Here is a 24,736-nt window from a genome sequence, read left to right on the forward strand (position 1 = left end):
ATTATCTCACGATCGAGGTGTGGTTACACGACTGTATGTATTTGTAAAAAAAAAAAAAAAAAAAAAACAAGACTCATTGTTGAGTTGAAAATTGGTGAATTTTGTCATGCCTCAAAAAAACCCACAAAAAACAACAAAAAACTGACCCAAAGGAAATAATAAACCGGATAAGAAGTTGTAAGGGGCATCCTAAAACATGTTTAAGATTTTTGTGGGGGAGGGGAGATAACATTTTCTCAGCTTTTTAATACATTGTAGCTATAGAAAATGATTCTTTCAAAAATATAAAAAGAAAAGAAAAAAACCCGGATTCACTTAAATCCCAGTCTCGTCTGTTTTTCCACTTGGCAGATTGATCATCACTTTGTACTCATCACTGCTGTGAGTTATACCAGGGATTGGTAGAGGGCCAGATAGTAAATATTTTAGGCCTTGTGGGCCGTTCAGTCTCTGTCACAGCACTCAGTTCTGTCCCTGTAGCGTGACAGCAGTCAGAGGCAGTAGGTATGCCAAAGAATGTGGCTGTGTTCCTGTAAAACTTGACTTACAAAACATGGCAGTGGGCCGAATTTGGCCTTTGAGCTGTATTTGCTAACCTGGGAGTTATGTTCCTTTTGGAAAAACTCGGCGAAACAAGCATTTTCTACATGCTCACCGGAAGGATGAATGTCTTAGAAAAGGGGGAGTAAGGGAAGTTGGGAAGAGGACAGGCCCTCCAGGGCTGAGCTCACAGACTTGGATCTGTAAAGGGTTTTGCTGACACAGAATTGTGGACGATGAATTAAGAGGAAGAGGGGACTGAGCATGGCCACCGGTTTCTAGATTATTGTAGAAACCTATAGGCAAGAGGGTTTAGCTATGGCAGTAATGTGGGATGGAGAGGACCTAGGGAAGGGCTACTCTGAAACCTTACATAAGAAATAGACATTTCCAAAGGAAAAGCCAAAGATTAAAACATTTTTTTCAAAAAAATCATAGAGCAAATATATATTTAGGGTGTGATTTCTCATTAACGGGATGGCAATGCCCATTTCAAGTGATTCTTGTTAGATCTGTTCATCATTGCTTAGAAACATTAATTCTACCATTTTGATAATTTGCTGTACTTGTATTATTGTCATTGCTTTCCATGCTTCTCCTTGTCCTCTTGAGTTCTGTGAGGGAGGACAGTGCATCCTGAGCCAAAAGGGGGCGTGTGGCTGCAGTTTCTTCCCTCCAAGTGGATATAGGGTAGGCTGACAGGGGACAGAGAGGATGGGGTTGTGAGGAAATTGGATCCTCCTTATTCTTCTTTTTAAAAATATTTTACTTATTTATTTGAGAGAGTGTGCATGAGCAGGGGGAGGGGTAGAAAGAGAAGCAGACTCCCTGCTGAGCAGGGAGCCCAACTCTGGGATCATAACCTGAGCTGAAGATAGATGTTTAACCAGCTGAGCCACCCAGGGGCCCCAAATTGGGTCCCTCTAAACTAAAGGGTAGAACTGCTTCTGTCAGAGGCTTCAGGGTGTGTGCCTGCTGTCTCAGGCTGCCCTCAAGAGGTGGCCCTTGGACCCTCTCTCTCCCCATTGTTACCTAGGGACACTGGGTGTAGTTTTGACTTCTTCAGGAAAGATCAGTTAGTCAAGGGCCTGTCCAACCAGGTAAAAAGAATTCCTCAGTCCTTGAAAATTACACACCCCTGTGCCTCAATCATAAAGTTATTGCTGAAACTCAGATTGCTGTATTTAAACCAGTTTCATCAGCTGGTTTTAAAATGAAGGCCTAGAGACTTCAATGAAACAAGGGTGACAAAAGGAAGTCATTCCGAAGGGATATCGTTGGATGGCTCACTTCATAAAAAGGGCACTTGGAGGTCTACCAGCATACCATGAGGTTGAAATTGGTTTTGCTTGGTTAATTAAACCACACTGAGCTTTGGTTTGAAACCGTGTTTGGGAGATACTATAACGCTGTGGATCAGGAGTGTCAGCCGGTTGGGAAGGCAGAAGAACTTTGATGGCAGGTTTTGACTGTTTCATGTTTTTAAAAGTATCGGAAATAGTCAACAAAACAAAGAGGCAACCCACGGAATGGGAGTAGATATTCGCACATGACACTACAGACAAAGGGCTGATATTCAAGACCTATAAAGAACTCCTCAAACTCAACACACACAAAACAGATAATCGTGCCAAAAAACGGGCAGAAGACATGAACAGACACTTCTCCAAAGAAGACATACAAAACGTTAACAGACACATGAAAAAATGTTCATCATTAGCCATCAGGGAGATTCAAATCAAAACCACACTGAGATACCACCTTGCACCAGTTAGAATGGCCAAAGTCAACAAGACAGCAAACAACGTGTGTTGGAGAGGATGTGGAGAAAGGGGAACCCTCTTACACGTTGGTGGGAATGCAAGTTGGTGCAGCCGCTTTGGAAAACAGTGTGGACATTCCTTAAGAAATTAAAAATCGAGGGGCGCCTGGGTGGCTCAGTGGGTTAAAGCCTCTGCCTTCGGCTCAGGTCATGATCCCAGGGTCCTGGGATCGAGCCCTGCATTAGGCTCTCTGCTCAGCGGGGAGCCTGCTTCCTCCTCTCTCTCTCTGCCTGCCTCTCCCTACTTGTGATCTCTCTCTGTCAAATAAATAAATAAAATCTTAAAAAAAAAATTAAAAATAGAGCTTCCCTGTGACCCTGGAATTGCACTACCGGGTATTTACCCAGAAGATACAGATGTAGTGAAAAGAAGGGCCATCTGTACTCCAGCAATAGCAGCAATGGCCACAGTCACCAAACTGTGGAAAGAACCAAGATGCCTTTCAGTGGATGAATGGATAAAGATTTGGTCCATATATACTATGGAGTATTATGCCTCCATCAGAAAGGATGAATACCCAACTTTTATATCAACGTGGATAGGACTGCAAGAGAGTGTGCTGAGTGAAATAAGTCAAGCAGAGAAAGTCAATTATCATATGGTTTCGCTTATTTGTGGAGCATAAGGAATAACACGGAGGACATGGGGAGATGGAGAGGAGAAGCGAGTTGGGGGAAATCAGAGGGGGAGACAAACCATGAGAGACTGTGGACTCCTAGAAACAAACTCAGGGTTTTGGAGGGGAGGGGTTAGGGGATTGGGTGAGCCTGGTGGTGGGTATTAAGGAGGGCACGGATTGCATGGACTACTGGGTGTGGTGCATAAACAATGAATTTTGGAACACACACACAAATAAAATTAAAAAAAAAAAAAGAAAAACAAAAAAAAGTATTGGGAATTCCAAGAATATTTTGGTTAGGTATAAACATATGACCCAAGTCTTGTTTCCTTTCCTCCCGTTCAGATCATCCAGAACTGACCCGTTCCTGAGTCCTTATCTCCTTCGTGGTGGAAGGCCTTACACTTGGTAGTTAATTGCTCCATAAGTTATGTTGAATTAATAATGTTGAATATGTGTGATCTGTAATTGATCCCCGTGGTTGAAGAACACCGTATCCATGATTCCGTTTGCCCTTAAGAGTCCTGAGTAAGGGGCGCCTGGGTGGCTCAGTGGATTAAGCCGCTGCCTTCGGCTCAGGTCATGATCTCGGGGTCCTGGGATCGAGCCCCGCATCGGGCTCTCTGCTCAGCAGGGAGCCTGCTTCCCTCTCACTCTCTCTGCCTGCCTCTCTGCCTACTTGTGATCTCTCTCTGTGAAATAAATAAATAAAATCTTTAAAAAAAAAAAAAAAAAGAGTCCTGAGTAAGACACGAGTTCATAAGCCTTAACTAAACCAATTTCTGAATCAAACAGAGCAAAACCGTCTGGTTAAAACATGCTTCAGTGATCAAAAGTACCAGGTGTAAAATGCCGTAAGACCACTCTGGGCTCACTCACTGTATTTGTAGAGTTAGAGTTTTTGCTGCCTTGAGTATATAGACCACAGACATAGCCATTAAGAGGTCCTTCCAGGGGGCCTCACCTACAGAACAGAGGGTGGTCTAGGCAGTGATCTGATTTTAGTCTCCTACAGAAAAGAAGAAGAGAATATTCCTATATTTTCTGTAGTGGAGCATTTAGTCTAGCTTTTTCATCTTTGTGGACACAGCCTTCCCACATTTTAGAGAGAGTAGTTAATTTTTGTTTTGTTTTGTTTTCATTTGTTTGTTTTTTGTTTTTTATTTTTTAAAATTTTTTATTGTGCTACATTAGAGACTAATTAACTAATAAAGGATTTTTTTGTGTGGGACAAGTATCTTGTCAGAGACTGGAGTTTTACTTTGGAGTTTTGTTCTGTGTATGGTCCTTTCCTTAATATGGAAAGGACCTTCTTCAATCTTGCACCATTGAGACTGGCAGCGCAGACCTTAGATGGTACCAGTGCCCGTGGTTTCCTTCTCTCTAGTTGCTCACTGGCGTGGGAAAATGAAATCAGGTGGCTTGTACACTGCAGTGGCTTTCATATTTTTGTGAAGTTCCTTGTCTGTCTTCATGCATTCATTTATTTACTTCACAGATACTCTTAAGTACCGACATTGTTGGAGATGCTGGGGGATAAACCGGGAACAAAGGGAAGTCTCTGCTTTCCTGGTGCTTCTGTTCTGGTCTCAGTCAAAAACATTTTTGGGTGGAATCGCTGATGCTGGCAGGTTCCACGTTTGGGAACACCTCCTGGGGAGGACATCATAATCTGTCGTTAACTGTGTTCCCGAGGAGGGGCCACCTAAGCATTTGGGGGTTTCTGTGTCTCCCTAGCAACTTTTATTCTGAACACGGAGCAAACTGAGGAGCTGAATAAATCGCATTAGAGTAATTGCCGTGTGCTTCATGGTGTTCTCAGCCCATTACGAGTAACTGACATTTCAGTTTCGTTACGGGTCTGTGCAGTAGGCCGTGCTGGCACCCCGTCTTACAAACCAGGGAACTAAGTCCCTTGTTCCCCTAAGCAAGAAGCAGGACCAGACCTGGCACTCAGGCTCTTCACCACTGCCCTGCCTGCGTCTACCTCTGGGTGAGAGATGGCTTGCTTTCCTTCTCCCATTTGGGGTTTCTTTGAAAGTTTAAGAGTATTCACTGCCGCAGATTTGGGGGCCGCGGAGGGAGTCTGGGCCTCCCTCCCTGTGGTGTGCATTCTTTGGGGGCTCCCTTTCCTTTTCCTTCCTTCCTGATTCTTTCACATTGAATTATGTGTTTAATTTGTCTAAACGGTATGTGTTTAATTTTATTTAATGATGTGTGCTTCTCTCCGTTCCGCTAGATGTTCTGTAAATTCCTCGAAGCAAGGATCTGGCAAATAGGTACATGTGACAAATGGGTCAAAGCGTGTATTGCAGATTCTAAAATGATTAGACCAGTTTACTTGAAATTGGGGATTTCCCCGTCCTTTGTGGGACCGCATAATAGTTTAATTTAGCTGTTGACAAATGTTTAACTGTATTCTGATCAGTGGGATGTGAATAATAGGCCATAACATGTTGGAATAAGACTGGGGCAATATTTTTTTTTTTGAAGATTTTATTTATTTATTTGACAGAGGGAGAGATCACAAGTAGGCAGAGAGACAGACAGAGAGAGGGGGTGGGGGAGAAGCAGGCTCCCTGCTGAGCAGAGAGCCCGATTCGGGACTCGATGCCAGGACCCTGGGACCATGACCCGAGCCGAAGGCAGAGGCTTAACCCACTGAACCACCCAGGCGCCAAGACTGGGGCAATATTATTGAAAACTTAGTGTCTTCAGCACGTGTATTCCTTGGGAAGAGGTCTTTATGCCACTGCAGGTGCTGTTCTTAGGTAGGGAGCAACATGGCATTCCTACTTGATAATTCTCCTACATGTCAGAGATTTTTGATTTTTTGAGGTTAGGTCATTGGTATTTCCTCAGAATCTTCAAGGACATTCTGGCCCTCCTTCCAGGGAAATGTTCTTCTTCTGTATTCTTCAAGTTCTCAATCTCTGATCACGTGGACAACTTTCAGCCTATCAAGAACCCGCATTGCACCTCCCCCACAGCTTTCTCTGTGTCCAAAATATCTCCTCGTGCTCTCAAGCTACTCCTGAAATCCTTTTCCCTCAGTGAAATTCTTCAGTTGATTAAAAGAGGAATCCGGCCTCATCTTCATTTCTACTTATTACTCAGGGAAGAAGTTTAATGAACATTCCTGGTGCATGGTTTCTTCCCTTTCATTTTAATGGACTTATTTATTGTGCCCATGAAAACTGATAGGAATCTCTGTTTTATGCTTTACTTTGCACAGTGAACTTGCTTGGCCCAGTAAACATGGATTTCAATTCTGCCGGTCCCTGGTCCATGTGTATTTTGTCTAAGAAAGAGTTTATGACATGTGGATGAAGAGGAACTGAAACCCTATTACATTTGTGTTGGTTTATGGGGCTTCTGTGAAAACGCTCCACGGACCGGGTCATGAGACAACAGAAATTGGTTTCCTCCCAGCTCCAGAGCCTGGAAGTCTGAGATTCTGGCCTTGGCAGGGTTGGCTGCTTTTGTGGCCTCTCTCCTTGGCTCGCAAATAGCTTTCTTCTCCCTGTGTCTTCACGCAGTCCTGCCTCCGTGTATGTCTCCTCTTCTTATAAGGACACACCAGTCATCTTGGATTAGGGCCCATCCTGATGATCTCATTTTAACTTAATCACATCTTTAAAGCTTTATCTCCAAATACAGTTACTTTCTAAGCGCTAGGGGTTAGGACTTCAACATATGATTTTGGGGAGACACAATTTGGCCATAACAAAGTTTAAAATGTATAACACGGTTGTCCTAAACTTCTATGATAATTAAAACAAAAATTCCTTTTAAAGCTGAAAAATGGGCAAGGGAAGAGGACATCCGGATAGAGAGAGGACCACGGGATAATTGCTCGTGATCTGGCTTAGAACTGGCTAAGTGATTTAGGCTGAAATTCATAGTAATGAAGACTTTTTGTTCAGATTCAGTGACAGTACTTTCTAAGTACCTTTAAGGTTTTGTGATTCTCTCTTAATAAGTGTTTGTAATTAGAACTTACTGCTTATCTGGAAAGATGCTTGGAGGGGAATTTTTATAATCTTGGGTTTCATGGGTAGAAGGTGAAGGAACAGAGCTTGTGTCCATTAGGCCTTGATCTGAATTCGAGGCCTTTTCTTCTGGGAGCAAGCTGAAGAAGACGACTGTAAAAATCCTTCTCTTGGCATCTTACCGGCCGTGTGGCTGTGGACAGGTTATGTGTTCCCCATGCGCCCTAATTTAGGTATCTAGAGCTTGGGAAGAGAGCTGTCAGGAGACTTTCCTTGGCTCTTGGTACTTGTTACTACTGCTCATGTAGATCGACGCCGTCGCTTTGTAGATGACCCTGGGCGGTGGGGCCTGGAGCGCAGCCCCTGCAGTCATGGGACTGGGGCTCTGTCTTCGTACCTGCCACCTTGGGTAGTCTCCGGGGCCTGTCTGACTCGCGTGCCCTGATGGCCACTTGTGGCTCGCGGCCGTCAGAGTGGAGCTGGGCTTATGTCAGTGTCTCTAATCTGGCCTGCGGTGTGATGGAACCTCTCAGCGAGGAAGATGTCACTTGAGGGAAGATGGGTGGGTTCTGAAGGATCATCTTATATATTTTTTTTTAACCTCCTCTTCCTGTATTTGATGGAATCCCCAAATAGTGATAAGGACATTGTTGTTCTTTCTGTATCTTCTCAGAAGGCAAATGGTGACAGTGTGTGGGGCAGAGGTGTCATTTAGCCTAGCACATTGGCTTTTAAGATCCACAGATGTTAGTATTGCCAAAACCCAGTACCAGGCCTTGTGTCTACTTTTCCTAGTCCAGAGTACCCACCTGGCAGAGCTTTAGTGAGGGCTCAGTGAGGGTGTGTGTGTGTGTGTGTGTGTGTGTGTGTGTGTGTGTTAGAGGACAGCCACATGCCTTCCACCTATGTTAGGCTGGTTAAGTTGAATTTTCGTCCTCTGTGTTGGGATTAAATTTTTATAAGCCTCAGTGTAGAAAAATTCTAAGGTGGCATTTATTATTAGGCTTGAACTGACCAGTTGATTCAGTGTAAAATTTTATTCCAGTAAAACCATTGAAACAAGTCGATCAGAGAGTTCTCTGTATAGGCATATAAGAACCCAAGTTCTGAGAGGCTTACCTGTATAACTATTTTAGTTACATTATAGAAGAGCATTAAAATACAACACTGTCGTCAGTATTATTGATCTGGAAGAAGTCCCATGAGTGAAGCCACTGACCATTGCCGTTCTCTGGTACCGCTGCTGGTATCTTCTCCTTTGGGTTCTGTATTCATCAGAACTTTCTCAGTCACAAGGGACAGAAGCCCAACACAAACAAGCTGAAGCTGGAAAGGGAATTTATTTTAATTTAAGTGAAAAATTATAGGACTAGAATGATCCTTAAGCAGGAGTAGATCCAGGAGCATAGAGGAAATTATTGGAGCATTTTCTTTCTCTCACATGGATTTGTTTTCAGAAGACTGATCAGAAAAGTGACTGTCAGTATTCTGAAAGTTGTATCCTTATGACTTCCAACTAGAAAGCAAGAACCTCTGTCTTCCTGTGTCCATATATCAAATATCAGGGAAGATTTTGATTGGTTCTGCTTGGTCATCCTTGAACCTCTAACTGGCTGGCAGGTAGAATATTGTGGCCAGTGTGACTGGCAGGGCTCTTGACTGGCAAGTCCACTGGGATCACAGGGGCTAGGACATGGCTGGTGTCCCATCCCTGCCTGGCAAACAAACATGTCTAGTATATATAACCAGCATTTCCAAGTTGGCAAGGGTTTAGTGTTTATTCTTTTAGTTGAAAGGGAATGGAAAAGTAACTGTCATGAAACTGTGCTAAATCGATTTGAAAATCTTCAGTTGCGCAGATCCAGATCCGAAGACACATCTGAAAAGGGCCCATCAGGTGGGATACAGATTGTATATCAATAGTTGAATAGTTGGACCGGGAGTGGAGATACCTGAGGTTGATTTAAATGTGGGCAGTGTGTTGAGTCAACAAAATTACAATAATGGACTTCTGCTTTTTTTGGTAGGGTTAGATGATTGCCTGCAGCAGTATGTACACAAGTTTGAACGGGAGAAGATAAATGGAGAGCAGCTGCTGCAGATTTCCCATCAGGATCTTGAGGAGCTGGGGGTCACGCGCATTGGACACCAGGAACTTGTGTTGGAGGCTGTCGACCTTCTCTGTGCACTGGTTAGTTCAGGAAAAGATGATTTGTGCCATGATGATGTTCTTTAGAACCCGACTCTCTCAAAATCCTCAACATTCGTGGTTGAGCCTAGCGTTGTTTTCTATTAATGATCCATTGAAGTGAAGCGTGAGCTGAACATAGCATAAAAAAGGAACAACAACATAAAAAGAAATCGTTATCTAGATGAAGAGGTGGCAAACTGTGGCCTGTGGGTTAAGCCTGGCCCTTTATCGTTGTCAATAAAGTTTTATTGGCATGCAGTGCTGCCTGTTCATTTCTGTGTTGTCTGTGGCTGCCCTCAACGCCACAGTGGTAGTGTGGCGGGATAGTTGTAGCAGGGACCCGGGAGACCCCAGAGTCCAGTGTGTTGACTGTCTTGCCCTTGAAGAAACAGTTTGCCTTTTACAGAAAAAAGCCTGTGTGAGTCTCATTTTCTTATCTTCTGCGGAGAGTACGAAGAGGGAGACCGTCCTGACGACAGTGCAGTCTTCTAAGCTGAAATGAGAAATAGGTTCTGATTTTCGTGCCTGTTTTTGTTACCATGAAAAGCTTTTCTATGTTTCACAGGTCTTTGTGGTATTTAAATAGCCAACACTTGGGCGGGCTGCAATCAGCCTATGAAATGGAAGCTAGATGGGAAAAAGTGTGAATGTAGTTACACTCGGCAGATGATTGAGCTTCGGGTGGAACATCAGTGAGCTCAGTCCTGCCAGGCTCTGACTCTGGCCCGACATCCGTGGCTGCGTGGGCTAAAAAACACCTGTGAGGGCCTTGTGTCTGCTAACTGGCTGCCACACGGTGGATCTGCGTCTGTCTGTCTCCGTGCCATGTCCAGGATACCCTTTCCCCAACTGTCAGGATTTGGACCCACTCCGTGGCATTCAGGCTGGGTTAAGTAATGCCGCGAACCTGAGCCAGGGGTATATACAATTACATCACTGAGAATGGTGGGAAAGAATGTGCTCCCGAGTACGGTGCATGGCCGCTCTGCGTTCCGTCGATTGTATAACACTCTCCGCATTGTGCATGTTCTTCTTAAAATGGACAGAGCTTTGTCTCCGGCTCTGAGATGCGCTGCTCTTGTTTACAGAAGTAATGGGGAAATTATTTGTGGTTGATAAATGAGCTGCCACAGGGGAGACGCTGTGGCCAAGTGGTGTGAGTGTTGGCCTGGGAGGCAGGCTCTCTGCATTCTCATCCTGGCTCTGCTCCACGCTCCTCAGTCTGTGACCTCCAGGGAAACGGGGGTGTCTGTTTTCCCCATCTGTACAGTAACACTTTCTGGATGTGGCCGTGCTCGAATGTGTGTGTTGCATTGCCCAGAAGATGTCTTAGAGTCCTGTTTATTATTAAAGCTGTATGGTGTGGTGTTTTTTTGTTTTGTTTTTTTAATACAGTGAAACATGTTTGAGTTTACTTTTATGATACTTTCTGGGAAGATCACTTTTCCATGTTTTCTGCCTATTTGATTTGTCTCTTTCAGCTTCGAGGAAGGGCTTTGAGCTAAATGACTTTGCAGTCTGCAATGTGAGAGGTGAGGAGGAAGGGTCGATTGGAGGCACATAGTGTGTAGCAAGCCAGGTGATCGCATAGCAACTGCCTCTCTGCTTCGCCCCTTCCTTGCCTCTTAAAATATTGGGCCGAAAGGAACAAAACTGGACAAATGCCAGAACCTAAAGCTGCATTTTATCTCCTACAATTTCCTTCTAATTTCCTTTGTAGACAAAGTTTGACCTCAAACTCATTCTGGACATGCTCTGTGCAGTAGAGTGCCAGTGAATGCATTGGACAGGAGGGGCACAGGGGGTTTCTCACATGACTGTGCCTTTTCTGGGTTGTGGAGAGTTTTAGAGCGTTGGAGTGAAATGTTTTTTTCATCTTGATATAATATCCTTATAGAATGTTCCTGTTGAAATGCATATGTTCGTTATTATGCTATCTGTTTAATGCATTTCCACTGTATAGACCTTTGTATATATAAATTGGTGATAATTTTTCGCCTTGAACAACCCATCCCTTGGGCAGTTAATGTATATTTGCAGTTGGCCCTGGGTTATGAAAGAGGCTGTAATGTAAACTTAGTTTGGTGGATGTTGGTTTCGTGATGGATAGGAAATGAATAGAATGTAGAAGAAAGAGTAGAAAACAAAACCACTGGAAAGTTCTGGAGAGAACAGGGCGAATAGAATGGATAAAAGGCTAAACTAGGGAATAGCTATGGGTAGATTCCAAAACCAGTGAGCAGATGGCCCCAGAGACAGCCAATCATGGGTAGAGAAGAGAGCCAGGAGAGAACACCACTGCCTTTTGCAAATATTGACTGGGGACTTGATTGTGAGGCGGAACCAAGACCACCTCTCAGGTCTGAATGAGTCAGAACCCAGTTTTTCTCCCCCTGTCCGGGGCAGACGCTAGAGCTGCTCTTTCAGCAGGACAGCTATTTGCCTGATGCAACTATCTCAGTTAAAATAAGTTGAAATGAATTAAAATTCACTTCCTTGGTCACACTAAGCTATATTTTAGGTCATAGCTGCTGGGGGCCGGTGTCTACCATATTTGGAACGTGCAGATAGAGAACATTTCCCTAAGTGCAACAAGTTCTGTTTACTAGCACTGGTCTGGAAGGTGTGATTGAGAGTAAAAAAGTAGAATTGTAACCCATTTTTGTTGCCAAATCAACCAGACCCTAGTTACTAAGGAAGGCATATATATTTTATATATATACACATATATATAATATATTATTTATTATAAATTATAAATTAAATTTTTAATTTATATATAAATTATAAATTAAATTTTTAATTTATATATAAATTATAAATTATAAATATTTAATTTATATACAATTATATTGATAATATAAATTATATTAATATATATTATTAATATAATTGTATATAAATTAAATATTTTATAATTAATTATAAAACATTATATATGTCTTAAAGATTTCAGTTTGGAGAGAGAGAGCATGCACAAGGGGGGAGGGGCAGAGAGGGAGGGAGAAAGAATCTCAAGCAGGACTCCATGCCCAGCTCAGAACCGGTTGCAAGGACTCCATCTCACGATCCTGATGAGATCAGGACCTGAGTCAGATCCTTAACCGACTGAGCCACCCAGAAGCCCCGTACTGTTTAAGGTTGAAGTAGGTTGAGAAAGTGAATAAAGTGGGGATCGGTAGCACATGTCAAGTGATGCCCCTAAATGTATGATTAAATGAAATACGTGTAATGTATTTACCTGCCCAGGGCACTTCTGTGCACTTGTATGTCCCTGAAATTACTCATTTCATCCTTTACCCATCTATGGCAAATCATGAAAAAATGTTATCCTTCTTTATGGGGAGAAGTCATGCCGGGAAAGTAATCTTTGTTAAAAGTCTGAATTTAACTGGATCTTGCTGATGAGTGTATTAAATGCCTTCCGGAGAAGAATGTGGAATATATCTCTTAGGTTGTGACTCAGTTGTGCCAAGTCAGTGAGATGGTTTAGACTGTCTCTGGCCCTCCTTAATCACACGTGTTGGATCGGGAGGAATGGGGAAAGAAGGTAGAAGAGAAGGAGAAGGTTCATCTTAGCTAAAATGTGTGTACTTAAGGCACCAGAAGAGTGAGAATCTGCCTTTTTCCTTCTCTTCTGCCTCCTGTGTGACTTCTCCAGCCAGACCAGGAAATAACCCCCAGATGGCTGAGCTCTAATGAAGCGAGATCCCCAGCCCAAGGGGGTCTGTATGTGTGTATAGATTTTCAGAGACTCGTTTCATTTCTTACTTGGTTTGTATCTTCTTTATCCTTTTATCTTAGCATAATTTCTGAAGGGGACAACTTTGAGGGAGAAGATTAATGAAGATAATCAAATCTGGTCTGAGAAATTATTCATTTTCTTTCATCGTGGGGCATTTAAATCAGTCATCCTTTCCTGACTATGTTTCTGTGTTAGAGGTTCTCTTGCGCGAATATAATCAGTGTCTTGTTCCCTTCTTGTGTGGAATAGGGTGGAAAGGGAAGAAATTGTCCTTCCTTTGCTCCTCTTTTCTATCTTGTTAAAATTGTACTCCGTTAAAGCTGCATCTGTCCCTCCTTCCAGTCCTGTGATTTGTTTTGGGTGGGAAACCAGAATCAGAGCACATTGAGTGGAAATGAAAAGAACCAGTTAACGAGAAGCTACATGCCCCCTTTATTTTAGATTAAAAGTGGTAGGTTTGTAGGAGATGAAGATTTAACACTTCTTGCTGTACTAAAATGGATTTAATCCTCTTTGAGTTCAAGAAGTAAATGTTGTGTGTAGTCATAAGAGTTCCAAGTCATTTCTGGTGACATTTAGTCTAGAAAGCTGACTTTTCTGCTTTTAGTTCAGAACTCTTGGTAGAAGTTGGCAGGCTGAGTAATTGACTGAATGAGGGGACAGTTCCTTTAATCAGCCATAAGTCCTTCAAAACAAGCTTGTCATGTGGCTCTTTATCCATTCACTTGTGAGTCTTTGATTCTCTGGATTTAAAAAGCATGCTGAAACTCCATCTTCATATTTTTGTCTTCTTTGTTGAAGGACAAAGTCATATTTTAGTCTGTAGAAAATGACAGGAAAAAATGAAGGAATATAAGATTTGGATAGAACATTACTGTCGATACAAAACACTCATATGTATTATGAAATTTTACTTTGTAAAATTATGAAATTATGGATTTATGTGAAGATTTTAAAGCTTGCAAAAGACAGCTTCCGGTTAATGGTTCTGAGGAGTTATTTTTATTTTTATTTTATTTTATTTTTTTTTTAGTTGTACTCCATTCTTTTCAAAATGTCTACCAAATTTTTAAAAAGCACTTTTTAGGAGTGCCTGGGTGGCTCAGTGGGTTAAAGCCTCTGCCTTCGGCTCAGGTCATGATCCCAGGGTCCTGGGATTGAGCCCCGCATCGGGCTCTCTGCTTGGCAGGGAGCCTGCTTCCCCTTCTCTCTCTGTCTTCCTCTCTGCCTACTTGTGATCTCTGTCTATCAAATTAATAAATATAATCTTAAAAAAAAAACACTTTTTATTTTATTATAGGCAGTAACATACATTTAAGCTTCACGAACATTTCACTGCAGTGAAAACCCAGCTATAGTGTCTGTAGCCGATGTCCCCAGAAATTACTTGGAACTTTTATTACTATGCAAACATTGACTTCTTGAACGTCAGGGGATGGAGCAGTCAAGACAGAACTTGGGGGGACGTAAGCAGCTTGTTAGTTTGTGTAGATCCAAGGCCACTGGCTACTCTTCTTTTCCTCATCTACTATCCGTCCTGTTTTCTGTCTTCTCCTTCTGTCCTCTCTTGGGCAGGGAGCGTGGATGGGGGTGTTGTGCAGCATGGCGATCGAAGCGTTGTGCCCTCGCTGCTGATGGCCTTCCTTGCAAGCCCAGCTCTCCACAGATGAGCTGTGTGACTTTGGGGAATTTATTTAATGGCCCTGTGCTTTAGTTTCCTCACCTAGAAACTAGATATCCTACCATTCCCATCTTCATGTGCTCTTTCCCTGAGAGAATACTTGTTGAGGACTTAGTCCAGTCTCGAGATGGCAGAGAGTAAATGTTCCATTTTATTGGTCATTCTGTACTCCCAGAGTTTAAATGGCACCACATTCTTACTTTGGGATGCTATTGCAACAGTATAATAGACCCCAGAAATATCTTCGTTTTTTGGTTAAAATAAAGAAACACTAACTTGGTACACGCGATTGAATACAGAAATTCATCCCACCTCCCGCCAAAGTCATCTGAGATGTAGGTGTTGTTCTCTGGGATTCGTTCTCTACCTATCACACAAAACTCATTTTTTTCAAAGCACCTGAGTAAGTTGAACGTTATCCAGAAAGAACACAGGTGAGAAACTCAAGAGATGGAAATTATATTTCAGGGGAGTTGACATTGGGTCAGTGCTGCTGTTTCTGGGCAGGTGAGTCTCACCTGGTGGAAATGCATGGGCTACTCTGTTGTCTTCTGTGCTGCCAGTATGGTAGTTTGCCAGACATGGAACTTGACTTTGCATCTTTGTGGAGAAAGATGGTGCCAAATAGGACGGTTCAGAGAGGTGACAGTCGGTGATGAGCTAAAGAGTTACCTGAAGGGGCATTTGGCAATATCTGGAGACATCTTGGGTTGTCACAACTAGGGAGAGGGTGCAGTTGGCCGGGGGTGCTGCTAAACGTCTTGCAGTGTACAGGAATCCTCCCTTTCCTCCTCACCCAACCAAAACACAGATCGTGGGGCTTTTAATGTCAGTAAGCCTCAGGCTAAGAAACTGTTCTAGATGGTCAAAGAAGCCTCAAAGAGGAGGGAACCTTTGGGCTAAGAGGTAAATATAAAAAAGAGCTGTTCATGCAAATATTTGTGGCTAGAGCATTTGAAAAGAGGAGCTAGCAAGAACAAAGTCACTGGGACCAGAGTACACTGGAGGAAGGACAGAAAAGGCTGGAATGGGAAAGATCAGTCTTGTGGGTAAATCATGTAGGGTTTTGTGGCTGTCGTAGAAGTTATTCAAGTTGCTTGGCGGGCTTTTGAGCTAATTATGAGAGTTTGGATGTTGTTGATTGTTTTGAATTTTTCCCTTTGATTTTATTTTCCACAGAATTATGGCCTGGAAACTGACAATATGAAGAACTTAGTTCTGAAACTGCGGGCATCTTCTCACAACTTACAAAATTACATAAGTAGCCGGCGGAAGAGTCCGACTTACGATGGAAACACTTCTCACAAGCCCCCCAATGAGTTCCTGACTTCTGTGGTGGAGCTAATAGGTGCTGCTAAGGCCTTGCTGGCTTGGCTGGATCGGTACGTGACGCATGGCCTCGACCGTCCAATCAGGGGAGGGCCCGAGCTGCACACAGGCCTGTCCACTGTGGGGGAAGTGAGGTGGGGTCCCTTGCCTATCCCTTCCACTGTACCACTGCAGGAGATCTGGCTCAGTGGGGGTTTTTTGGTCCCTGTGGAAGCTCCTGAAAGGGTGAATAGTAGGAACAAATTAAGCTCCCCTTGGGGAAGGCCTGGAACCATGTGAAGCTGTGCCTGACCTCTGAAGGGACAGGGATTCTCTTCGCTCATTTCTGATGTATTTTTATCTAGCACTTCTCTGTCTTTTTTCTGTTTGGATTCCCGTTTTTGAGAGGAAACAGTTGCATGACCAGTCTTTGAAGCCAGCGTGTGCTGTGGCCGCGCTTCTCAGTGTACGGTGCCGGATCCTGGTGCCCCGCCCTCCCTTTTTAAAAGAACATTTGTTGCTTTCTAGGGCTCCATTTACAGGGATCACGGATTTCTCAGTAACCAAGAACAAAATCATTCAGCTTTGCCTGGACCTGACCACTACCGTCCAGAAGGTCAGTACATCACTGTTGCTTTCTAACATTGCTTCCTCCCTCTGCCCTGTCCTCTTCCTCAGAGGGCTCACATGCTTTTTGCTTTTCTGTCCCTACCGTTTTTTCCCCATTTCTTGCAACTGGGGAGAGATGAAAGGCTTTTAATGAGATGCATTGTACAGATGGTTTCTGGAAAATAACCAGTGGCCTTTATATATCAAAGATTGCCTTCTTTTGTTTTAAAATAATGGAGCTAGTAGGCCTGTACTTTCTCTAAACGGTCTGAGCACTAAATTTTTTTTAATAGAAACTCTGGAGGAACTGCATGGCCTTAAGTTAAGAAATGCTAAGGAGGGAAAGAGCACGGGAAGGATTGAGGTGGAATTCAGGGTTAGGTACAGAGCAGGGGTAACCTTCCTTGAGAAGGCGACGCTTGAGTAAACGGATTGGCGTGACTCTGTGCCTTTCTGGAGGAAGAGGGCTTCTTATGTTCTTGGGGTGCTTTCCTGATGGTCACAGAGGTGTTGACTGTTATGAACTGATGGTAGAAAAAAAATGTCACTATGGGAACTACGGATCCTGAGCTGTTCACCTCAGGAGAAGGCTCCCTGTCGACTCGTCACGTTTGCCCCTTCTGCGGGCCTCACACCGCCTGGCACATGAGAAGTAGTGATTTTTAATGTATGTTTAAACAAATGAGATAATACTTTTGACAAATAAGCTGATGAGACTTTGTCACTTATCGGGAGAAATTTAACCCAAACTTAGGGTACGCGAGAGGTTTGGTTTTTGTGTTCCCTTTGGTGCTCATGGAACTTGTGATTCAGAGATAACCATGGACTCAAATCCTACCTCTACCACTAATTAACCCCGGGACCTTGGATGAGTCACTTAAAACTTAGGAACCTCAATCTTTTGTGTCTGTAAAATGGGAATACTAATATTTACTTTACCAGGTGATTTGGCAGGATTTCTAGAAGTTATTGTTGAATAGGAAAAAAAGTGTAATATAATGACAAGTGGTGATCTCCCCCCAAATATACAAATGTATGTATATATGTATCTGTAATACACACACATCCCAAAACCTGTATACAAAGGAGTTAGTACAGTAGGCAATTTGGAAGAAAAGAAAAGTTGGTTTTCTTTGGTAGGGAGAGAATTGGGAATGGAGCAAAGGAGCCAAACCCCCTCTACCCTGGAATAGAAAAGAAGCACTTCTTTCACTTACAAAGAATATTACTTGATCACATGTATGTATTTGCATAAAATTAGATATAGAGAAATAGTGTAAAATATTTTAAAATAATAATATCTACCTCAAAAGATTGGTATGAAGATTAAATGAGATAATATATGTAAAGCACAGTATCCACAAGAAATAATAGCATATAGGAGGAAATATAAAAACATCATCCTTGTACTGGTTTTCTGGAAACAAAGTTGATGACCTAAGGAGAGAAAGTCGACAAGTATGTTGCTCTCTTTTTCTGTTGTTGGTTTTTTTTTTTGTTTGTTTATTTAAATTTGAACAATTTTAAAGGATGGTCTGAAACTGGCAAATATGAATATACATGGGAGTATGATTTTATGAACTTAGATTGAGAAAGCTGTTTAGCTCTTGTGAACATATGTTTTCTTTAGCAATTAGAGAACACAGGTGCCTTGGCAAGTGGAATGTTTGTGTGCACACAAATTAGAAATAACAAACTTGATGAATGAGCTGAATGCCTTTTTCTATATGCCGTGTGACAGCAGCAACAAGACTGAATGAGCCAGGAGACTTCACACTCTCTTCCAGTGAGGAGAAGTACAGTTTTTTCCAGAACTTCTCGGCAGACGGTCTCTTAACTTTTTCAGAAGAAACCTGTCTTTTCCATTTATTCCTTTTCTCTGGGAAATTTGAGGAATGAAAGTTGTGTCCTTCTTCCAGTGACAAGGAACATGTTCTCTTTGGGTCTTACTCCTTTTGTCTCTGTCTGTGAGGAGAGCTGTTTGCTTATCCTTCTGCTCCTTTCTCTCTTCCCTGTGTTGTCATCCGCCCTTCTCTTTCTTGTCACATTGTCTGCCTCCTTCCCTTTAAGGTTAATGTGTCCTTCTCCTGATCTGAAGGGTAAAGAGTTGCTGCTTTTTCCCCTGTGAGGAGACCGCAACCTTCTTGTAAGTGTGCCTCAGCTGCCGTCCCACACCAAGTCCACGGATAGAGTTCCCGTCCAGTTTTCAGGCTCTACCATCCTACGAGGGAAACTCGGGTGGGAAGGGCTGTATCTTCAGTCTGTCCTCGTGAAGTGGCAATGACATGGAAACCGCAGTCACAGGGGTGAGAGATGAAATGACAGTGGCAGGCACCAGAGTTCCGCTGTGGAAAAAAGGGGGGGGGGAATGAGCAATAGAAAGCCCAGAAGGACCGAACAGGAAGTGAGATGGCCATGGAAGCAGAGGAGAAAGAAGCCACAAGAGCATTTATTGGGTGCTGGCTGTGGTTCAGGTGCATGTGACATCTTTGACACCTGTTACCACATTTGCTTCTTAGCAGATCTCTGAGCTAGGGTTTATCGTGCCTGCTTTACAGAGGAAGAGACACAGCACAGAGAGGGTGAGAGGTTGCTGAAGAAGGTAGAATGAGGAAGAGCCATGAAGGAAGGGACTCACGATGGTGGCCCTGGAGGGGTGTCTGCCTGGCAGGCTGGCCTAAGTCTGCTGACCTGGGTGACCCAAGGGATGTGATAGAGATCAGCTCCACTGGCTGGCTCCTGAGGGATGACTTTGGTTCCAGAACTTCTTTTTCCCATTCCATTGCCTTTATGCCAAACAACATGAAGTCATGCCTGCAGCTGCTTCCTCCCAGTAGGAACGGGTGTGGGAACCTATGTTCACGGTGGCGGAAGGTAAAAAGGAAGCTCTTTCGCATGCTGACTGGAACAATTTGGGAGGCAGGAGAGTCCCTCTCACACGTTGGTTCCAATGCTGCAGGGAGCCCATTTTCTTGGTGGCTTCTTGGATCTGTCAGGGAATTAAGTGTCAGGAACCATGAGAGCCCATAGCTGCCTTGAGTTGTGGGCTCTGGTGTATCGAGAGGAGCCCTCTGCTACGGGTGATTATCTCAGGAGGGTGACAGGGCTCACGTCATTTTGGGATTTGTAGTAAAAATTCATAAACACGTATGATTAGTTTTATTTCTAGCACAAGACAGCAAAAGTATTGTTTGCTAAAATTGGTATTTATTTAATAATTCTGTCTTTTCAATGGTTTTAATAGGGGTTGAACCGTAGTGGTAGTTGATGGTTTAGTTCTGTGCACAAGAGGGAGGAGGAACAGCACATTTTTGAGCTATGATTATTCTGTCTTACGGAAATTGCTTCTGTAGTTTGAGTTTATATCAGATTCACGCATGTAAAAATACATTTCTAAACTTCGTTTTTAAAGTGTGTCCTTACTTGGCTGCTCTTTTCCTGAGAATCCATAAATTTTGGGAGCAGTGGAGTAGTATTGTTTCCCACATTTTTTAATCTAGTAGAGAATTTTTTTTTAAAGATTTTATTTGTTTATTTGACAGAGAGAGATCACAAGTAGGCAGAGAGGCAGGCAGAGAGAGGGAGGGGGAAGCAGGCTCGCTGCTGAGCAGAGAGCCTGATGCGGGATTTGATCCCAGGACCCCGAGATCATGACCTGAGCTGAAGGCAGAGGTCCAACCTACTGAGCCACCTAGGTGCCCTAGTAGAGAATTTTTTAGGAAGACACCAAAAATCTGATTACAGAATCGTACAGGGTAGAGTACCATACATTTCTAACTCAGCCCCCCTCCCACCCCATGATAGCAGAAAAGTTACCTCAAATGACTTTAGATTGAAGTAAAAATCTTTGACAACTCCAACAGAATTGATTAGTATCTTTCATGTCCATGAAAGAATTAGGATGTCCTAGTTTGAGATTAGACTAGACTTAATGGTGCAAAAGAACTATAAAGAATCGAGTCCCTTTTTTTCCTGTGTACTGTGCCCCGTGGGTGGGAAACCTCTGCTGTAGACCAGTTCTAGAAGGTTAACTGTGAGAGTTTGACGTCAGCGGCTTCACTCTGACCACTTTTAGACAGGACAATGGTGACTCCTATAATCAGCCAACTGGGTTCGTACAGTTCTGAGTCTTTTGTTCTCAAGCTGAGTAAATAATGCTTTGCATTCCAGCCCTTTATTTAATATCATCAATAGCATACCTCAAGACCACTTTTTTGGCAGTGTGTTAATGAATGTTTTGTTGAACCTTTTTCATTTATTAAGGACTGAGATATCTGATTTAATCTCGGTGGTGTTTAAAATAAACTTCTGTGGCTACGTTTACTCAAGCCCTTATTTGAAAGCTATTCTTATAGGCAGGCCCAGAGCTAAAAGATTCCTGGCTTGTTGGCCAAGGGCTGGCTGAGCACAGGGTCACGTTCAGGAGCCATTGTCAGGTTTCTTGGACTTGACTTCTGGCTTACTGCTCTCTGCCCAGTCTAGATGGTCGGTAGGTTTCAGTTCAGTTATTTTTTTTTTTTCATAGGTTTTCTGATTAAATAATTGGTCAGATGCATTCCTTGGATGATAATCTCCTTTGGTTAGGAGAGAGCAGAGTCTTGGGAGGGGTTGGATGCCCTGCTCTGTGCCCTCTGAATTCAGTGCAGGACTCTTTGGGTTGCAGGGTGAGGGGCGTGCGTGCCAGCCACATCTTGGGCTCCAGGAAGTACCTATAGAGCTAAGCCAACAGTTTTTGGAAGTTTCTAGCTCTTACGGTTTTGTTCTTCTTTCCTTCATTAGGATTGCCTTGTAGCAGAAATGGAGGATAAAGTTTTAAATGTAGTAAGTATACCTTTTAAAAATTACTGTAAAATTCCTTTCCCCAAACCAGTGGGACTCACATCAATTGAGCAAAAGCTCTGTGGCTAATTCCTTCAGAATATACTTTGAAATACTGGCTTTTGGGGACTTAAGGTCGAAAGGGAAGAATGAAAGTTATTTAATAACAAGAAAATGACTACTGTAAAAATTCTTGTGCTTGGATAGATGGAGGTCTCTGTCTCCTCCTAACATTTCAGTAGGTACAGTTATACTTAAATTACTAGCTAGGCTGGTAATCAAGGGTACACTGATCTGCAGATTTCACTTTAGGAACATTTTGATTAAAAAAAAAAATCCTTGGCAAAAACCTTATGATGGAGGAGGGGATGTGCTGTGATTGTTTAAAGAGATTTTGTGACTTAGTCATCATTGCTTCCTCCCTTTGACATAAGCTGGCCTGTGCTCTTTTGATAAGGCCTTCCTCCCACTGATGTTGAGGAATTTAGCAATGAAACAGCTATAAATATATTTTCCATAAATAGGGAGGCTAAACAAATTGGGGGAATGTAAGAAGTGTCATTTCTTGGATTCTCCCCCTTGGAAAAAAAAAAAATTCCTCTTTGGAATTTCCTGGTTTCTTTGGTGGCTTAATTTTGATAGGTTAGATAAATCTGACTGGAGGAAATCACCACATGTAACCGTGGTTATTTCTGCATAGATCACTTACCAAGGATCTTCATGGCTCAAAAATTTTACCTTGTCAATGTTTGGGTTTGGAGAATGTGAGCCATCACGAAAAAGATCATACACCCTAAATATAAAGCACAAATCTTTTTTTTCAAAGATTTAAAAAAATTTATGTATTTGACACAGAGATCACAAGTAGGCAGAGAGGCAGGCAGAGAGATGGGGGAAGCAGGCTCCCCACTGAGCAAAGAGCCCGATGTAGGGCTCAATCCCAGGACCTGGGATCATGACCTAAGCCGAAGGCAGAGGCTTTAACCCACTGAGCCACGTAGGCGCCCCAAGCACAAATCTATTTATTGCCTAGATTATAACAGGAGAAAATCTAGGTTAACCTTGTGTTTGCTGATGAGTTTTCAGATAATACACCAAAGATAGAATCCTTGAAAGAAAAATTGGCAACGTAGATCTCCTTGAGATGGAAGCTGTGCTCCATGAAATGCAGTATTAAGAGGACGAGAAGACAAGCCAAAGACAGGGAACAAGTATTCTTAAAACACATATCAGATAAAGAACTTGTATCCAAAATATACAAAGAACTGTGGAAACTCGGTAATAAGAAAATAAACCCAGTTAAAAAGTGGGCAAAGGATCTGAACAGACATCCCCAAAGAAGATAGGCATTTGACAAATGAATATCGGGAACAGTGTTCAGCATCCAGTTTCATTAGGGAATTGCAAATTAAAACAATAGTGAGACACCACTACACACCTACTAGAACGACTAAAACCCAAAACACGACACCATCAAATGTTGGCAAGGATTAGAGAAGTAGTTGATTGCTGGTGGGAATGCAGAATGGTACAGACCCTTTGGAAGACACTGCAGCAGTTTCTTGCAAAACCAAGCCTACTTTTACCCTCTGATCTAGCAGTTAGACCCCTGGGAATTTACCTGATTACAGAAAACCTACACAGAATATTATAGCAGCTTTATTCACAATTGCCCAAACTTAGAAGCAGCCAAGCTGTCCTTCAGTAGATGACTATATAAGCTGGCACATCTCGACAGTAGAATGTCATTGAGAATACTCAGGATATTCCAGTTACTCATAAAAAGAAATGATCTATAAAGCCATGAAGAGATATGGCAGAACCTTAAGTGCACATTACCAAGGGAAAGACGCCAAGCTGAAAAGGCTACATATCGTATGATTCTAATTATTTGGCATTCTGAAAGAGGCCAAACAGAGACAGTAAGCAGATCAGTGAATGCCAAGGGTTCATTGTGGGGAGGGTAAGAGACGTGGAGCAAGGGTTTTAAGTAGTGAAATTAGTTGTATGGTATATAGTGGTGGATACATGACATTATGCGTTTGTCAAAACCCCTGGAACTGTACAGCCCAAAGAGTGCACCCTAATGGAAACTGTGGACTCTCTTTTGATAAAAAGGTACCAGTTTTGGGTCATCGGTTGTAAAAGATGTACCATACTAATGCAGAATGTTTTGATATCTTTTTCTTGTTAGCCGTGTTATAGCTATTACTGGAAGTTGTGTTGGGATGGGAAAGGCAGTACAGAGAAATGCTGTACTTTGTGCTTAGTTTTTCTGTAAACCTAATAAAAGTGCTTTAAAAAGAAAATCTGTTAAAAAAAAAAAAAAGCAGCTGCAGACAAATAATTCTTCTCGCCTTGTGAGTATTTGATAGGCCCAGAATATGAGTGATCGCTAAGACATCATGCAGATGGCTGGGAAGAGGTGATTCTCCTCCACCGCCAAATGGGGGTTTCTGTGCAGTCTCTGCTCTTTAGTGGCCGTAATTCCTGGGAGAGCTGTACTCTCTAAACAAAGCCCAAATAGTGGCACCATTTCTACAGATTGCAAATGCGAAGTTCACATGCCTTGGCTTCATGGAGTAGCATTATTAAAGTGATTGCTGACGGCGCTCAAGATTATAGGGGAAGTGCATTTCTTTAAAATTCAGATTGAGATAACCTTGGTTAATGACTGAACCTTTCCTATTTGCCTCTCCTAACTTGAGGTCAAGGTTTTAAATGGCATCTGTGACAAAACCATACGATCTACTACGGATCCTGTTATGAGCCAGTGTGCGTGTCTGGAGGAGGTTCACTTGCCAAACGTTAAACCTGGGGAAGGCCTGGTAAGAATTCTAGCGATACTTGTGTTCTTTTTCCTTTCTTCTTGTCTCGTCTCGTCTCTTTTCTTTTCTTTTCTTTTCTTTTTTTTTCTTTTCTCTTTTCTTCATTTAATTATTTTTGAAGATTTATTTATTTGGGAGAGAGAGAGAGCGAGTGAGGGGAGGGGAGGGGCAGAGGGAGAAGCGGACTCCCTGCAGAGCAGGACCCTGACTGGGGACTCGATCCCAAGACCCCGGAATCATGACCTGAACTGAAGGCAGGGGTTTAACCCACTAAGCCACCCAGGTGTCCAAAACACTTGTTTCCTTTTCACATAATAACATACTATCATTTATTAAAGTTTTTTTCCCCTGACTCCTTATTGCTTTTACTGTGATTCTGAATAGAATTAAATTCGATTGTCTTCCATTATGCAGTTAGGAATTGGCCATCTTGAACTGTTGGTATGTTTTATGTCTTCAGTGTATACAAATAAATACAGTTTTTAAACTATATTCTCATATCTTGAAGGAATTGTCTTAACAATTTTATTTTTAGGACTTGGCCATGCAGGGAGATAGAAAACATTTACACAAAGGAAAGAT

At 42.6% G+C, this 24,736-nt stretch overlaps 1 protein-coding gene across 2 annotated transcripts in view; it reads left to right on the forward strand.

The window, feature by feature from the left end:
* Window positions 1–24,736, forward strand: part of CNKSR3 (CNKSR family member 3) — an 87,687-nt gene that overhangs the window by 45,273 nt on the left and 17,678 nt on the right. Inside the window, exons 2-6 of one of the 2 annotated variants that reach the window (XM_046006847.1) lie at window positions 9,002–9,165; window positions 15,771–15,973; window positions 16,428–16,515; window positions 21,288–21,329; window positions 24,035–24,154. In XM_046006847.1, coding sequence (XP_045862803.1) covers window positions 9,002–9,165; window positions 15,771–15,973; window positions 16,428–16,515; window positions 21,288–21,329; window positions 24,035–24,154 — 617 coding nt within the window. The remainder of the gene's footprint in view (window positions 1–9,001; window positions 9,166–15,770; window positions 15,974–16,427; window positions 16,516–21,287; window positions 21,330–24,034; window positions 24,155–24,736) is intronic. The other variant, XM_046006848.1, reaches the window with a different exon arrangement.

This window comes from Meles meles, chromosome 5 (genome assembly GCF_922984935.1).
Source record: "Meles meles chromosome 5, mMelMel3.1 paternal haplotype, whole genome shotgun sequence".
Lineage (NCBI taxonomy): Eukaryota > Metazoa > Chordata > Mammalia > Carnivora > Mustelidae > Meles > Meles meles.